This window comes from Pelecanus crispus, chromosome 7 (assembly GCF_030463565.1).
Source record: "Pelecanus crispus isolate bPelCri1 chromosome 7, bPelCri1.pri, whole genome shotgun sequence".
In the NCBI taxonomy this organism is placed as follows: Eukaryota; Metazoa; Chordata; class Aves; order Pelecaniformes; family Pelecanidae; genus Pelecanus; species Pelecanus crispus.
This window is the reverse complement of record NC_134649.1, coordinates 27768179-27785175: the sequence shown is the minus strand read 5'-3', so window position 1 is coordinate 27785175 and position 16997 is coordinate 27768179. Positions and strand designations below refer to the sequence as shown.

At 41.0% G+C, this 16997-nt stretch overlaps 1 protein-coding gene across 1 annotated transcript in view; it reads right to left on the bottom strand.

The window, feature by feature from the left end:
• NUP210 (nucleoporin 210) overlaps positions 1-16997 on the bottom strand; it is a 93508-nt gene that overhangs the window by 63967 nt on the left and 12544 nt on the right. Inside the window, exon 2 of the mRNA XM_075714255.1 lies at positions 7350-7731. Coding sequence (XP_075570370.1) covers positions 7350-7731 — 382 coding nt within the window. The remainder of the gene's footprint in view (positions 1-7349; positions 7732-16997) is intronic.

The following is a 16997-nucleotide window of genomic DNA, read 5'->3' as shown; positions in this document are numbered from 1 at the left end:
GCTTTCCTGGAGATGGCTGAATACCTGCCTGCTGATGGGAAGTAGCGAATGAATTCCTTGTTTTGCTTTGCCTGCATGCGTGGCTTTTGCTTTACCTATTAAGCTGTCTTTATCTCAATCCACAAGTTTTCTCAATTTCACTCTTCTGATTCTCTCCCCCGTCCCACTGGGGGAGGGGGGGGAGCCGGGGCGGGGGGGGGGGGGGGGGGGGGGGGGGGGGGGGGGCGCGGGAGTGAGCAAGCAGCTGTGTGGTGCTTAGTTGCCGGCTGGGGTTTAAACCATAACATAGTTGTACATTTAGCAAGTTTCTTTAAACAACATTAGTATTCACAACCAGGAAGGCTTTTTCTGTACTTGGCTGGTAGGCTTTTTAAGTTGAGCATGTGGGTCTCACTTAATATGCATGCAGGCATTTTTAAATAAGCATTATATGCATGGAATTGACTTTTACTTTTATTATTTAGTTCTTTACATTGCTTAATATTCTCTGCCATTAGATTTTTTTTTATTAATTTGAAGTTTTTGCATTCTTACTGTCTGAAATTGATTGTGTTTACAACACAACAGGGGTTTCACTGTGTTTTGTATTTGTTCTTTTAATATATGGCTACAGTTTGCACTAATAGCAGTGTTGTAAAACTAAATCTAATTACAGGATATTTTTCGGACCAGAAAAAGGAAGGAACAAAGATAAACTAAAAGTCTGCACTAAATTTTAGCTGTAAACTTACATACACTCCACGATTATAAAGGAACTTTTAAGCTTTTACAGCTGAATGCCAGTTAACTCTTAGTTGTCACTGGAGTAGGGAACCTGAGATTAGATATTATTTTTCCTGTAACAGTAGTTTAAAATAGGAGGTAAAATATCAGCTGAATTTCTTACTTTTTAATACAAATACATTTTTAGTTTTATTACCACTAGGATGTCTGCTATTTTAGGCAATTACCTGAACTGGGCAGGTGAAGTAGGGCCTTTCTGAGGCTGGGTTTACTATTGATTTATATTAAAAAATGATCTGCATGACTATTGTTTTTTACACCATAATGTGTGAAATATTTGATAACCCCTCAATATCACTTGGCAATAGCAAAAGCACATTCTGTTCACAGCTACACCCGATTCAGGGTCAAGTACAGAAAGGATAAGGCACTAATCAAATAGGCTATATATTACAGTGGCATTACTCTGCTGTAATACACACAGGGATCTCTACTGCATCCTAGATGGACAAGAAAAAGAAACTTTTGCTTTAAAATGACATCAAAGACTGCCATTTATATCATCTTCCAATTACAGCAGATCTTCGGCAGCACGTCAGTGTGCGATATTGAGAGCTAGACTTGTCAGAGGTCAGAATTAGATCCTGAGAAGCAAGCAATGGGAAGCATTTCTGGCACTAGCTCTCGACCCCATACCAGCACCTATAAGAAAGAGCAAGGCAGGGGAGCAAGCACTAGAAAGGAGAGTGAGGACGTGAGGGGAAAAAAGCTAACAAAAGTCCCAAATATTTATTTCCCTCAAAATAAAATCCTACTTGCTGAGGAATTAATGACACTTGCAATAAAGACTTCCAGCCCTCTTGCTGATTTCCATTTCATTCATAATTTTCACTCCCTCAGACACAGAACCATGTGCCAAGACTGTATCTACAGATCCACCCAAACCTATGCCTGCATTTTTTTATCGACTGGTCTGTAATATCACATGCGAATACTTAATTTATTTATCAGCTGGTTTAAAGATCAGGCAAATATTACTCTTTGCCTCACTCTAGCAATACTCTGTTGATTCTTACTGTTTCAGCATTTTAGATTGTTTTGTCAGCTCTTCAGACTAAACTCAACTGACTAAATTAGCAAAAATCCACCTTTGTGGAGATGCACCATGACTGTCAGCTGATCTAATCCTTTAGAATTTGTATCAGTCATGTGGGCAGATATGTAGCCAGAGGGAAACTGGATAGTAAAAGTTTTCAAGAGTTTGGTAAGACTGGATTGACCAGACCATTATGTACCTTATTTCTAGTCACTCTTGCGACTAACTCTGTTGACATACGAAAATGGAGACACAAGAGCCAGACCAGCATCCAGGCAGTTATAGTTGTATGATAAAAACTAGATTCCCAGAGAACCAAGGATATGGGAACTGAACCCATTCCAAAGAAAACACAGAGGGAGCCTGGCAGAGTTCCCCCAACTCTTAAGGATTTTGAACAACACAGTGGCAGATTATCTCTCTATTGTTCACTCAATCCTCTCCTAGGATGTTTCTTATTGCACTGGGGAAAAAAGCAGCAAAACACCCCTCCATCCAGCTCTGCTTTAAAAGCAAATAGAAACATCACACACCATAGAATGAGCCAAGAATGAAGCTCTTGCTCATGGGATTTCATAATAGTGATCAGCTGGCATGCCCATTAACTTCAAAGGAAGCAGACTTAAGCCAGTGATGATTGTTCTCAAAATCCGACCAAGATGCCCAACTGTAACGTGGATATTTTGTCGAATCAACTGGTGGCCAAAAGCATTTCACCGAAGTGCTTATCTTTGTACCTTTTCTATCTGCATGAAGGAAAATGGCATGCCACACTACTGACAGTCATCTTCCAACTAAGAGAATGCAATAAATAAAGGTTGGTCTACAAAGGTTGTTCTGAAATTAGCTTAGCCTGATTTCAAATTAGAAAATAGAACTAAAAAATGGCAGTTTACTTCCAAAACACAAATGTCACATTTTGCATTGTTTCAAATTATCCACTCTGTTAAACCTTCTCACATGTAGACACCCTTAAAGTTTCAATTACTAAGGTGAGACCCACAGAGAGCAAGTGTCTTAAAACATTTCATGGGTGTTCAGCAATGAAAGCTGCTCAAAATCAACCACAGTCCTTACTCTTTCTGTTCTCCTTCCCAGGCAGGTTATGCTCAGATTCAGAAAAAGTTTTTTCAACAGTAAACCTGCACTGCAGGTTGACACATCAGCTAAGAGAAAAAAAACACGATTATTTCTTCTGCCTCTTCAACTCTGGCAGAACATCTATGCCACAGACTCACACCACCCGCTCTGGTTTTGAGCCTACAGACTCAGGTAACACAGACCTGAGCCACAGCAGCACAGCCTGTCTCACTTTACCAACAAGGATACTTCAACCCAATTCTGAGCTTGTTCTGTATCTACAAGAGCTTGAAGCCATGCTGGGAAAGCATATGCTGCAGTGCAGCCAGCCTACCCAGCAGCCAGGAGCATAGGCACCCCCCAAAGAGAGGGAGAACATTTTGCTGCCTGCTGTAATGGCCTTGTAAGTAGGAAATGCAGAGCAGGTGAGAACCAAAGAAGGGGTAAGGACAGCAGGGGATAACAATCGTTGTTTAAGATGGCATTTCATAATATGGAAATTAACGGTCAGTATCTCACACAAAACATTTTTCAGTGAGAGTCAGAGACAGGGGTTTTTAGACTCATGGTAAAACAGGTAATCCACAAGATAACAACAACAAAACCCCCAGATTATCAGAGATGAGATTGCCAGTTTTATAGCAAAGTAAGAGACCTCAATCAGCAACACTATTTAATATACATTTTTAAAACACAGAAGCCACCACATAGATCCCATGGATTGATAAGACCAATTTACAACCCAGTATCAGAAACATGACAAGATAAGGAGCTAGCAAATGAGCTTTGCTGGCCAACTGCTGCAGCAGCAGCGCTTTATATAGGTTTTGGGTTCTCTGGAAGTACCTGTGCGTTACACAGCTCAAACACCACTTGGCCACTTGATCTCTCACTCCAGCACTCTGCCACCTGCTTCTCTCGCAATGGCAATTAGCTTTATGTAACCTTGACAGCGAGGGCTTCAGAAGCACACACAAACCCTTTTATTTAAGGTGGCAATAAACTCTCCTTCATTATATTTGCAACAAACAACACTGTACAGGGCCATTATCATCACCTTTGAACAGTTTCCTATAGCTGTAACCTTTCCATAGCAAAGTCTCTGACTGCAATGGTCAATGGTTCAAATTCAATCAGCTGTATTTCTCAAAGCTAACTCCTGAAGCTTAAACTTTTGACCAGTTCTCACCATGTATTTCAATTCTACAACATATGAAATAATGTTACAGACATGTAAGCATATTTATATGCCACAGATAATTACTGCTATAAATACCCTGCACCATGCTGTATACCTTGGGAGAAAATGTTTTTTTGTTTTGTGTTCTCCGCCACCCAATGTTATTATGGTAATGCAGATTTCAAGAAGAGAATTCTGCTTCTGAATGCTTTCATTCTTCCAGGTGTAATTTCTGGATTAATGTAATTAAAAGATAAATACAGATGTAATTTAAAGGCTAAATATATCCAAACAGACTGTGTTTTATCCCTGAAGACAGTACCATGTACAATATTTACAGACAGGAACACTGTATGCTTTGAAAACAAAGCTTTTACCAAAAAAGTAATTTTAACATAAAGGCAACCCGAACTCCAGAAGGCATGAGCATCTTGAAAATCAGAAAATACTTTAAAGCCATGCTTGTAACTTTATCATTGCTCCCAGTCTGCTGGGATGATGATAAAATTTGACCTTTTCCCTTTGAATCACTGGAATTTTCAGACAGCACTACAATCACTTTGAAAATCTCCTGCTTTCAGAGGTAAACTTGAAGCCCCAAAGGGAAACTGGAAAGAAATAAGGCCACAATATGCCACAGACTGATTTTTCATGAAATTGGACACTCGGGTATGAATTCTGAATGTTTGAGCAATGCAGTCCTGCAAATAAAGGATGTCTTCTGAAGACATGATGCTGTAAGACAAGAACAGCTTTCATACGCTACCTCTAGTCTCGCAATCACCCATATTACACAACCTCAGTCCCCTCTTCAGACACAAAGGGCTTGAATCTTGTAATTTCCATTCCAAATCTCTGCTTTTGTGCATGCAAACCGACCCATCATTTTACAAATCCTGGGCGAGGTATAGTCACTACTTCTGAAGTCACAACATTTGGTACTTCCTAACTTCTTCAGTTTAACGGCCTCCTTCCAGTAATAGCTATTACTGATAGCCTTGACAGGAAAGTACAGGAAACTTGTCAGCAAGTAGCTGTGGAGTTGCCTCCCCTCCAAAATACACTTCTTTCTAATCCCCTACAGTTCAAGGCCTGTGGGGGCAAGGATGTACAGGGAAAGAGAGCTGCAGATGCAATCTAGCAAACATGCTCTGAGCACCATGACAAGCATTACTGCTGCTGCTCACACACACACAGCTACTGCTTCCTTCTGATGGTTTTGTAAGCACACGTTGAGTTTTACCACCCACATCCTGTGAGTCCCTGCAAAGCAGAAGTGAATAAATACACATTTACAACCCGGCGCAGAGAATGACAACACACTCTGTATGAAGTTGGTACGGTTTCCTTAATTTTCAACCAAAATTAATCTCTGAAGGGCAGACAGAGGGAGAAGATGAAAAAGCGTGTTGACGCCCATCTGCATGAGGAATACAACCCACTGCTGGCAACTGGCACCAATACAACATGGTCTGAAGTGCCTACAAATCACCCTCATTGTAGATACATACGTGGACCAAATCTGGTATTTCCCTAGAGTACAATGTTATCTCTTTTCATCTGTAGATTTCAGTGAGATTTGCACAGGTCTAGGTACTTCTGATAGTTGGATAGCGCCTGGCACATGCGGGAATGGCTGTAGCCAGCCCCGCATCACCTAGTGGTTCGCTGACAAAATACAAAAGACAGTCTACACCTCCTAGATTTCACTAGTGCTTTGATGAGTTTGTTTTTTAGCTTCGTACAATGTACTTTACCACATAAACCAAATCCTTTTAAAGACTCAGTTGCCTTTAAAGATTAGAGGAAAAAGGAAAAAAAAAACATCTGTGCAAGATTTTCACTACAACGGTCCATATAAAATTAAATTACATGACCACAAGCAGCTCATCCAGTAACTTCCTTTCAGTCAAGTTTTGGAGAAACTCTGATTACTGCTCTTGTGTGCAAACACCCTCAAATGTGTAAGTTGTCACAGATCAAAGGCTTGTAACCAGCCCAGGAATGAGAAGTGTAGGACCACCAGGCAAATAAAGCGATATAGAGTGAAAACATAGCCCTACAAGATGTATTTCAGTAACTGTCAGCCACAAAATAACAATTGAAAACTGCTACATGCATCCATCTGGCATATATTAAAGTATCATCCTAAACATATCTTGACTGCTACTTTTTTTTTTTCAGGTGGGTACCTCCTGCTCACTACTGATCCAAATTACAATTCTGGTACGCTAAAGGAAAGGACAGGGAGTTGGTAACACTCGTTTAACATGAAGACTGCGACGCAGTTTCTAAATCTGCACACAGCATGGTATTTGCCCTTAGCCCCTGGTGCTCAACACAACCCAGACCTGCCTCCCATAAGCCTGGCTCGCAGGCCTCCCCCTTGTGCGAGGCAGGAGAGGGGCTCCCTGCCAGAAGTCCCTTGAGTATGCCCCATCCGCTTGGCACCAAGGCCTCCGAAAGAGAACGGGAAAGCTTTAATCTTTTAAAATTTAACTTTGCTGTCCCAGGTGACTTGCTCAGGGCGCTGCCTACACTTACAGCAGCACCAAGAGGCTCTAAACTTAGCTATGTGCTATGACTCCTTTATGCCCCTACCCCGAACTCAAAGCTGTCAGACCTTCATTACTGACCACAGCGAGGGAAGGGGTATTTCTACACCAGCAGCAAAGGCGTGAGTCCTGGGGTGCGGTCCCCACACACCTGGGGCTGCAGGGCAAACACGCGTGGGGCAGCGCTGCGGGTATGCGGGGCAGCAGGGGTGAGCACGCAGGGCGTGTGCGGAGGCAGGGTGAGCACGCGTGGGGTACGTGGGGTGGGGTGCACGTGGGGTGTGAGGCGCATGCGGGGCACCCAGCCATGGCGGGAAGCTCCCTCACAGCAGGGACCTTCCCCTCAGGGCCTTCTCAGCCCTGGCCTCCAAGACAGAGCCCCTCTCCAGCGGGTTTAACCCCCACTGCAGAAAAAAAAACAGCGATGGTTTGTAAAGCCCAGCCTTCCCCCTCAGGGTTTATCTCCATTTCTGCCCCCACGCTGCTGGGTCACCCCAAAAAACGCCCGAAGTAACGTGAAACTGGCGAGGGGAGGCCTGGCGCTGCTGGCCCCCTCAGGGGAACGGCTCCTGAGGGGGAGCGATCAGGCCCCGCTGGGTCGCGTTTTCCCGCCGTGGGCTGAGGAAACGCCGCAGGTGCATCCGGGCGGCGGTGGGGGGGGGGGGGGGGGGGGGGGGAGAAGCGGCGGACAAAAGGCGGCGGCACCTGCACTCACCATCGGTAGCAACCCTCGCTGGCCTCCAGCGTGAAGTTGACGCGGGTGCCGCGAGTGAAGGGTAGCAGCACCTTGGGAATGTTGAGTTTGGAGGAGGCGGTGAGGTGAAGGGAAAGGAGGAGGAGGAGGAGAAGAAGAGACAGCGCCTGAGGCGCGGGGGGGAGCCATGCTCCGCGACGGGCAACCGCCGCCGGTGGGGGCGGGGAAAGGGCGGTTGTGCGCTGCGGGCGGAGGGACGTCAGCGCCGGGGCAGGGCGCCCCGGGGGGCGGAGGGGGCGAGGAGAGGGGCCGGGCCTGCCCCGGGGCAGGCCCGGCCCCTCTCCTCGCCCCCTCCGCCCCCCGGGGCCGCCCTGCCCCGGCGCCGCCTTCCCTGAGGTGATTTCTAGTGGCGCCAACAGCGGGAGCGTCCGCAGCGGTCGAAGCGAGGGATGTCCGCCAAGTCAAACTACCGCAGATTTTAGCGGCTAGAAAGCTCCTGTCGGGGTACATCGTGTTGGAACGGCTTGAGCAGCTGGAGAGGGAGGTGGGTTTTCTTCAGGCGCTGTGGCCGGCGCCAGCTGAAGGGGTGAGCCCGATGGTTGCGGCCTAGATGGTGCTTGTCACCGACTGGAGCCGCCTCAGCAGCTGGCCTCGAGTCCTTTACAAGCGGAGCATGTGCCGTTTTCACCCCACTGGGGACGTGGGGTGAAGATCGTGGCGTGCAAGGCTGCCATCACCTTGCCCTGGACAGCACCTTCCACAAGCCCTGCTGAAGGTGGAGTGGGGTGAGATGTTGTTTTTTAAAAATGGGACCTATGGATTTAAAAAAGACAAACCCTAAATGGATTAAATCCTATGGATTAGAAGACCCTAAAAGAAAAAAAAACATCTATGATACGGGTATTGGATTACATACGATACTCTTTCAGTGTGTATATTCCAGTACTTACAGTGATGCTAACAGCTAAGCTAAACAACAGTTCCTTTTTAATAAAAATACCAATTTTCTGTATCCTTATATCCTTCAAGTAAGAAGACTTATATCCCTGTACTCTTTGTGTCCTAGAGGGAAAAAAAAAATATATAGTCAGAATAAAGTGCAGAAAAAGGTGAAGGAGTTGAGACAAGGAACTTGGTGGTACATGAACTCTGCAAACCAGGTGAATACCACCAGTGGTCTTGGTCTGAGCTGCTTGGAGCTCCTCCAAGGAGTACAGTAAGGAGCTAGATTTTGTCAGCCAGCCTAATGTGAGCTTGACCTCTTCCTGTGTATTGCTGAAAAGCCTGGTAGAACAGCATGGGAAATAGGACAATGTAGGAAGAAGGAGAAAAAGGAGGGAAGTTTTAACCAGCACTGACAGATCTGTAATCATTTAAGTGTGGTGAGAGCCTGGAGTGGAATTCAGGAATCACAAGTCTCAATTTGATTTTTTTTTTTACCCTATATTTTGTAAACATACTGCAAAAACGTATATTTTACCTCGTGGTGACTGGACTTTGTAGTGGATGACATTGTACTACTCAGTTTACTTTGTTATAGATGTTCTTGCTGAAGACTTAAATGAACTGATGATTTATGTAGGGATAAACATGATTCTGTACGATGGAATTTCTGTGTATTTAATAATTTGCTTTTTTAGAAACTTTGAACACAGTTGAAAGTACTCTGAAAGAGCATTATATTTTGTAAGGCAAAAGTCAGGCTGGTATTGCAATCTTAATTTGTCCTTGTTGTCACTATGCATTCATATATGTCATCATTTCAACATACGTTTAATGGTAGGATCTCTTCGCCATTCATGGTGCATGGGAAAGATCATGCTCCTGGAATTAATCAAAGCTATTTAGTGAATGAAATTATTGTGTGGAGGATCTGTCATTACCTATGACAGAGGGATGGTATCTATTCAGTGAGAGAAGGGATTTTAAGAAGGGGAGAATGATCTTTGAATTAAGCTATTTGAATTCTGCTCAGGAAGATCAAATACTGTCCAGGGTTACCACCTGAGAGTTTAACCAGTTCTAATTTAGGTAGTATAGAAGTTAACCAATTCTCATCTATTCTAAGCGAGTAAATTTGTACAGGACTTCTTATTTACCTAGGAGTACTTTTTTTCACCTACTTTTTATCACCTAGTGTTTTATTTATCAGTACCTCAGCAAGGCTATTTCATTTTCTATCCCAGAGGACTCCATGCTGCTGGACAGTTCACGTCTCACTGCAGCTTCTGTTTGTATATTACTCATTTTCTGAATGCACATCTTTAAATTGTGTGGTCTGCTTTAGAGAAGAGCTGAACTTTACAGCTGCAATTTAAGTCACTGGGAGCTGGGCCCAGAAAGATAGATGGCATTAAAAGCTCTGGCAAATACAGCTTAAATTGCTCCCCAAAATATAGAGGGTTTTTTTTTTCTTCTTCTTTCTGTCAATCTATCCATAACCTTCCTTCATAGGCATGTTATGAAGATAAGCTCAGTAAAGACTCAGATATTAGGGAGGGATGTGATAAAATAGCCCATGATTAAATCAATACAATGTGTTTGCAGTTAGTATAATTACAACTGAGTAGATAAGAAGTAGATAGTGAATACGCTGTATCCTGTGCTGTGAATGAGGTGAGAAAATGTCTGTATCCCAGTACTTCCTAGCTTTTAGAAGTAGGTTTTGCACTCTCAGTATGTCTTTACTTTGTTTCATCAGCAGTGTATGGTGATGAGTATTCAATGTGTTACTGGAAAATCATTGTTGTTCTCAAATACTTAGACTTGAGTGATTTTCATAAGGAACAGCAAAGTGCACTTAGACCTTAAAGCTTTTTGATGAAACATGACAGTTAAGTACAGCAATTAAATGTCTGACATATCTTTCAGTACATACTCAAAAGCATGCTAAGAAATTGTAAGAGTGGAATAAGGCAGGAGACACTGATGAGCAGCTCTGCAGTTTCCATTACACACTAAAATTACGAAGTGAATCTTCTGCTTACTTAAATTGAAAGTCATGCATTGCAGCACTGCATTAGCATTAGAGACTTTCGGATAGAGAAGAGTAGGCTAGGAGGCAGACAGTGTAGCTGCATGCTCTGTGAGAAGTTACTAAAATCATGGGTTGACAGCATAGTTGCTGCAGTAGTCTACTTTCTTTTTGCATACTGCAGTGATGAGACCAGTATGGATTCGGCGCATCCTTCTCAGACTAAAATGACAGTGCAAAGAACGTAAAAATACCTCCAGTCGGCAGGGTGGTTAGCTGGCATGGTGGAGAATTAGAACAGGATAGACATATTAGGAATATGAGATAATTTTCCATGCATATCAGTGTATACCTAAGGCTGATAAAGAACAAAAATGGAAATGTCTTAGTCACAAAGAATGCAATTATAGGACGATAGAGGGAGTACTTTAATGAGCTGCTTAATTGTGAGAGGGATAAAGGCAAACAATCAATGGTTATTCTCAAAGCAGCTGAGCCATTTGTGGAAGAATTACATTTTAAAGAGATTTAAGAGGCAATCAAAATACACACAGTAAATAACACACCAGGTGCTGATAATGTTTCTACTGAAATACTAAAATAAAAGGGGGAGAATTACTGAAAGATTTTACAAACTCACTTGGTTGGTCTGAAGGTCTGAAAGCACTCCCAAGGAAGCAAGGAGACATATACTGGGATTAAATCTTTTAAATTAATCAATTTCTGGTGGAAAGATATTTTGTATAAAGCTAGAAAAAAACCTGTATCAGTATACCATGAGGTGATCTTCTGTTCACAGTGAAATGATTTTAAATACTTGTTCAAAAAAAGAAACTATTTGAATGACACAATGATGATGGTGCCTGTTTGCCTGTCTTCCTTTGAATTGCCTCAGTACTTCCCCAGATGGTCAGTTTCCTTCCTTCTTATTAGGCTGCATCATAACACTTCAGCTGCCAGCTTTGTGTCTGTCTTACCCATCGCTGATCTCAAAGTACAGTGCTTTATGTGTATTTCCTGGCTGACCAGCTCTATGTCTTTCACTGCTGTGCTTTTTTCCTGCTTTGCTGTCTGCTTCCATTCTCATAGATGCAGCGCCTTGCAAAATATCTCCACCAAAGAAACATCAGTCAAAGAAGTATTTAAAGTAGTCCAATATATGAAAAGGTACTTAAAGAACAGTCAACAGAGGAACAAGATTACAACTGGTGTCCCTTAGTACTAGCAAAAGGCTCATGGGAATTAGTACTTCACAGATCACTGTATTTGAGCACATGGTTATAACCATCCATTATTTAAAAATCAAATGGAAGATCTTACATACATACAAATGTACACAGCTATTAAGCTTGACTGGCAAAACTCATTAATTACGCATTGATCCTGCTGCCAGAAGTGCATGGGATAGGTTCCTGCCTCTGCATTATGGCTCTGTTCAGCTGCTCCTGTCTACCTACAGAGATCGAATTGTAAGAGGGGGCATTACACTTCATTACTTTAAAATAGGTATCATAGACTTAGAGCGTACGTAAAGCAACATTTCTTTTTCAATTATTTCTTTATCACTTTCTCTACTAGCAGACTTACCATGTTCCATTTACTGTATTAGATTTTCTGTATTTTCATACTCCTATTGAAGATTTTATGAGAACATCTCAGCCTTATAACTGTTCTCTACAGAGATAGTGATGGATTGATAGCATCTATAAAACTGAACGCGTTGGTTATGCCTGCCAGTATTTTCCTTCCAAGAGAAGATGTTTGGCCAGAGGAAGGCATAAATTCACTAAATGTCTAAAATTAAGGCAGCTAGTTAATGGTAATAAGAAAGAAAAAATTAGAATTCCATCAAGGTTGATTTCCTTCAAATCATTCAGAAAGTAGCACTTGTGTTTAGAAAATCAGTAAAATAAGGGCCAAACCTACCATTCTTTGCATAGTCTAATCTGCCAGGGATGTCACTGGGAGTTTTTGAATGTGTACCAGGTAAGTAAGATTGAGTCCCAAAAGAGAAACGTAGCTCTTCTAAAATCTCTGTTCCTATTGTATAAATCCATTTGATATGTAAGACTTTCCCAGATGGTATAAAACCCCAAGACCTTACAGGATGAGTCTGATAACACTGAGATTATGAAACGGTAACATCAGATAAAAATAAACGTTTTTCACTTCAGAGTTTATCTACTTTTCTAATGTAAATTTATGGTTATTAAAGTAGGTTATGGTCTTTTCAAACTGTTACATAACAGTGCTTTTGCCATGTGCCTCTATACAGATAGAAATCATATTAATGACTTATTACTGAGCAACTGAATGAATGCATGAGTGGTGAGAATTCACAAGACCTGACAAGTAACAACAAACAAAAATCCCAACCTTTGTTTCTGCTTTAAATACCTCATGGAAATTTAGAAAAACACAGTAGTCTTAAATCTTGAAAAAAAATTAATACAATTTATAAATAGGCATGTGAATATGTTTAATGACTTAGTTAATAGTACTAAGGAAAGTGAATTGTCATCTTTTCTAGGTTACTTGGTTACAAATTATGTTATGTACACCTCAGAAATTTTAAGTGGGCAATCAAGTACAATAACTCTGAGTCTTTTTAAACATTAACACTGTTCTGAATTGGCTTGTTATTTTCTATGCTTTAAACACCAACATGTGACAATTTATAAAATTCCATCATCTTTTCTATTTTTCCCATTCTATTCCTGCAGTAGTCTTCTGACCTCACTTGTCTCAGCACTGGCAATGATCTAGAAGGCTTCTGTACCTACACAGCAAGACTGTTCCTTTGTGTTTCTCCACATATACTGGCAGTATATAGTGTGCATTTCAACGGTAAAATTACAGGTTTTTATTCAAAATACAAAATATTCTTTTCCATTCTAATGTATACATAAGTACAACAAATTCAGCACCTCTTGCTGACCTTGAAACCTAACACAAATTCTGTTATGTGTGTAATGAGTCCTTCCAGAGGAGATTTCACTTACTGCAGTAGAATGTTAGCAGAAAAACAGGAGGTGCTGCAATATACAACAGAATATAACATATTTGGTACACATTGCACTGAAGTGAAGTGATTTGTATTTTGTCTCCTTAATTCCTTTCAAGGGTCACTTTTCCAGGTAGGCCACCTACCAGTCAGGTTACCTTGGGGAATAGAATATTCAATGTTGAAAAAAGATATTATTCATGAAGCAAAAAAAAGTTATCTTCAATATGAATTTGCAACTGCAGATTTGTAACAAAAAAAGTTAAATACAGTGTCACTGAGACAACTTCACTGCAGATAGTGAGGCACCAGACAGTGATTTTAAAGGCCTCTTGTTTTTTAAAAATACTTTCAGAATCTTGGCAAATCAAGGTCTAGTCCCAGCAACACAGATACGGCTTGCATGAATAAAATTGTGCCCAGGCTAGCGTAGTATGACACAGCAAGCTAAACTCCATCACCGTTGAAACTGAGGTCTGAATTTTGCTGCTTGTGGCCATCTCTTCATGCATACACCTTTTTCCTTTTTTGATTTCTTTTTCTCTGTTGACTCTGACTCATCCTAGTTATGTGCAAGCCTCGTTTTCACTTTTGCCCTTTCTGTCCTGCATCTTACATTGCCACTTTACCACTGATACAGCATGCTTCACAGGTATTTAATTAATGGGTTTTCACAGCTGCCCATTATCCCCATTTTGTAGATGTGCAGCTAAAACCCATGAAAGAAATGTGATTATGCTAGAAATTGCATTCTTAATATTTGTCCTGGTTTCATCTGGGATAGAGTTACTTTTCTTCCTAGTAGCTGGTATAATGCTGTGTTTTGGATTTAGTATGAGAATAATGTTGTTAATACACTGATGTTTTAGTTGTTACTAAGTAGTGCTTATATTAGTCAAGGACTTTTCAGCTTCCCATGCTCTGCCAGGTGCACAAGAAGCTGGGAAGGAGTATAGCCAGGACAACTGACCCAAACTGGCCAAAGGGCTATTCCACACCATATGACGTCATGCTCAGTATATAAACTGGGGGGGGTTGGCCAGGGGACAGCAATCGCTGCTCAGGGACAGGCTGGGCATCAGTCAGCAAGGGGTGAGCAATTGCATTGTGCATCACTTGTTTTGTATATTCTTTTATCATTATTACTATTTTCTCTTCCTCTGTTGTCCTATTAAACTGCCTTTATCTCAACCCACGGGTTTTACTTTTTTTTTTTTTCCCCTGATTCTCTTCTCAATCCCACCGCATGGGGGTGAGGGTGAGTGAGCAGCTGTGCTTAGTTGTTGACTAGGGTTAAACCATGATAACATTCAATATACCTCCCTAACATACCAAGCAGCTTCCCAGTCTACTATATGCTTGGGTTTCCCAGGTTGCCTGTATCATGTCTGGAAATGTGATTTGGGTGAAATTTGGAGGCTGACTAGGACTTTCTTTAGACAGGACAGTAGCATTAGCTCTTGCTGGGCACCTGGAAATCTTGCGTGCAGGCACTGTGCACACTAAAATCTGTACAGATCTGAGTACAGTAAATCTGACTGTCCCATCTGGCCCAATACTCCACTGAAGAACAAACATCTAAACTGCCATGGTGGATATATGGAGAAGAATTACAAAACACTGAATGCTGCCCTACTCTGGCATGACCACTGAAAGTATAGCCTAGTCCAATTACAATGACCTTCACTTTGGTTTAGGCCCCTAATATATCTTTGAGATTGGGTCTCAGTAAACTTCAGCAGAATTTTCTCAGCATCACCCATTAGGGACCTGTCATCTGCCTTCAGGCATTTTGTAAAATCTTCTAACCTATGTAAAGGAACCTGCTTTGACTAGAACCTATATTGAAAACTTTAGTAAGACAAGGCACATTTCCCAAAGAACTTTATGGCTTCCTACAAAAAGGCCTATTAGCTCAGTAATACAGGTTATTAAAATGTTGATAATGTAAATGCATTATTACACCTGTATACTTTTTGTGAACATTTGTGCTAATAAAATTTGATATCTCAAAGTATTCGTGAATGAAGGAGGTTCATTTCAAGAACATGTGAATATTCATTAGTATTTTTTGTATTATTCTTCTAGCTCTTCTTTGGTACAAAGTTCAAACAACAGAATTTGTACGTGGAAGACACTAATTAGAGTATTTTAAAGCTGCTGTATAAACTACACACTTTTTACTTGCTGAAGTGTAATAGTTTCAGAAATAACAGTAGACGTTCTGCTGACATTTAGAACACATCTAAGTTTTAATACATTAGTTTTTATAAGTGACAGAACACTGAGAAACTGCCCTTTTTTGCATGTCTTGGTGATGTTTGTTCCAAATATATTTTTTGCTTACAGCAATGTCTGCTACAGATACTGTATCAAAGTGTCAGAGAAATGTGAGAAATTTTCTGATATCTAGGAAAAAACTAAATGACTGTGACAAGGAAGCATGTCTTGCCAACATGATTATAGCTATAGCGGTCATCAGTTTAGTTCATTTTGTTCATCTTTTACTTTAGGCTTGATTAGCTATAAATTCTATACCTTGCCCTCTCTGGATCAAATACCTAAACAAGTTTTGACGTTCCAAGGATACTCTAGCCAAGGCACTTTTAACAATTTCATAGGGGAAAAAAATGCTTAAGGTACTGTTTGATAGCTCAATGATTCTGTAAACAGTAAGTGAAACAGGTATACAGAGGTGATATTTCCTCTTTAATTTATTTTTGTTCTTCCTTAAGTAGTCTTTTTTCACAAGTCCCATAAAAGTCAGTGGAAATGGCAGGTGCTTGTACTTGCAGAGTTTTGGGTGGCTTGTTTGTTTTCCTTCAGATTAGGGATAAATCACAAGTCATCCAGATTTTCACTGTCAACACTGTTGTTCTTATGTAGAAAATTTAATTCATTAGGCTGTCAGTTTTCAATTCATTAGGAGGTTAATATTAGTATGTCCCAAGGATCTGTACAGTAGTTAGTATTTAATACATTCATTAATCATCCAGAAAGGCAGAAATGAGGGGTGGAACAAAAAAATGACATCAGCAGGATTTGCAGATGACAAAATTATTTAGTGTAAGTTTCGTAAGAGAAGGCTGTGATGAACTTCATGGAAACTGAACTAGACAAATTGGCAGCATAATGATTGATGAAATTCAGACACTGACAAATGCACAGTAGAGCACGTTACAATGAAAAATCTAAACTGCTTGTATTCATGGCCCTGCTCTAACTTTTTGCTAACTGCTAAGGGAAAAAGAGCACCCAGAACAATTAAAAATTCTTCTCAATGCCAAGCAGTAGTCAAAATCTAAGAAAGATGTTGTGATACAAAAAATAGCATAGAAAAGACCCACAATACAGTGGAAAAATATTAGTTCCGGTTTTACTTTAAACTTTACAATAAGCTAGGGTCATTCCATCTCACATGAGATAGGAAAGGGCCGTGTCTCTAATAGTTCCTAAATCCATCGTCAAGTCTATTTTGTTTCTGACACAAGAAGCTAGCTGGAAGCCCATTGTTATAACACATGCTGGGTTGTATAGGAATCTGTGAACATAGTTTGCCTCCCTTTCCTTTTCATTATCAAGCTCAGTGCCATTTGGTGATATTCTCTTCAATGTACTTCTGTCAATTTATCAAGAGAAGATCTGCTCTCTACAAGATGTTATCAGTCTACTTTTATTCGCTTATGATCAC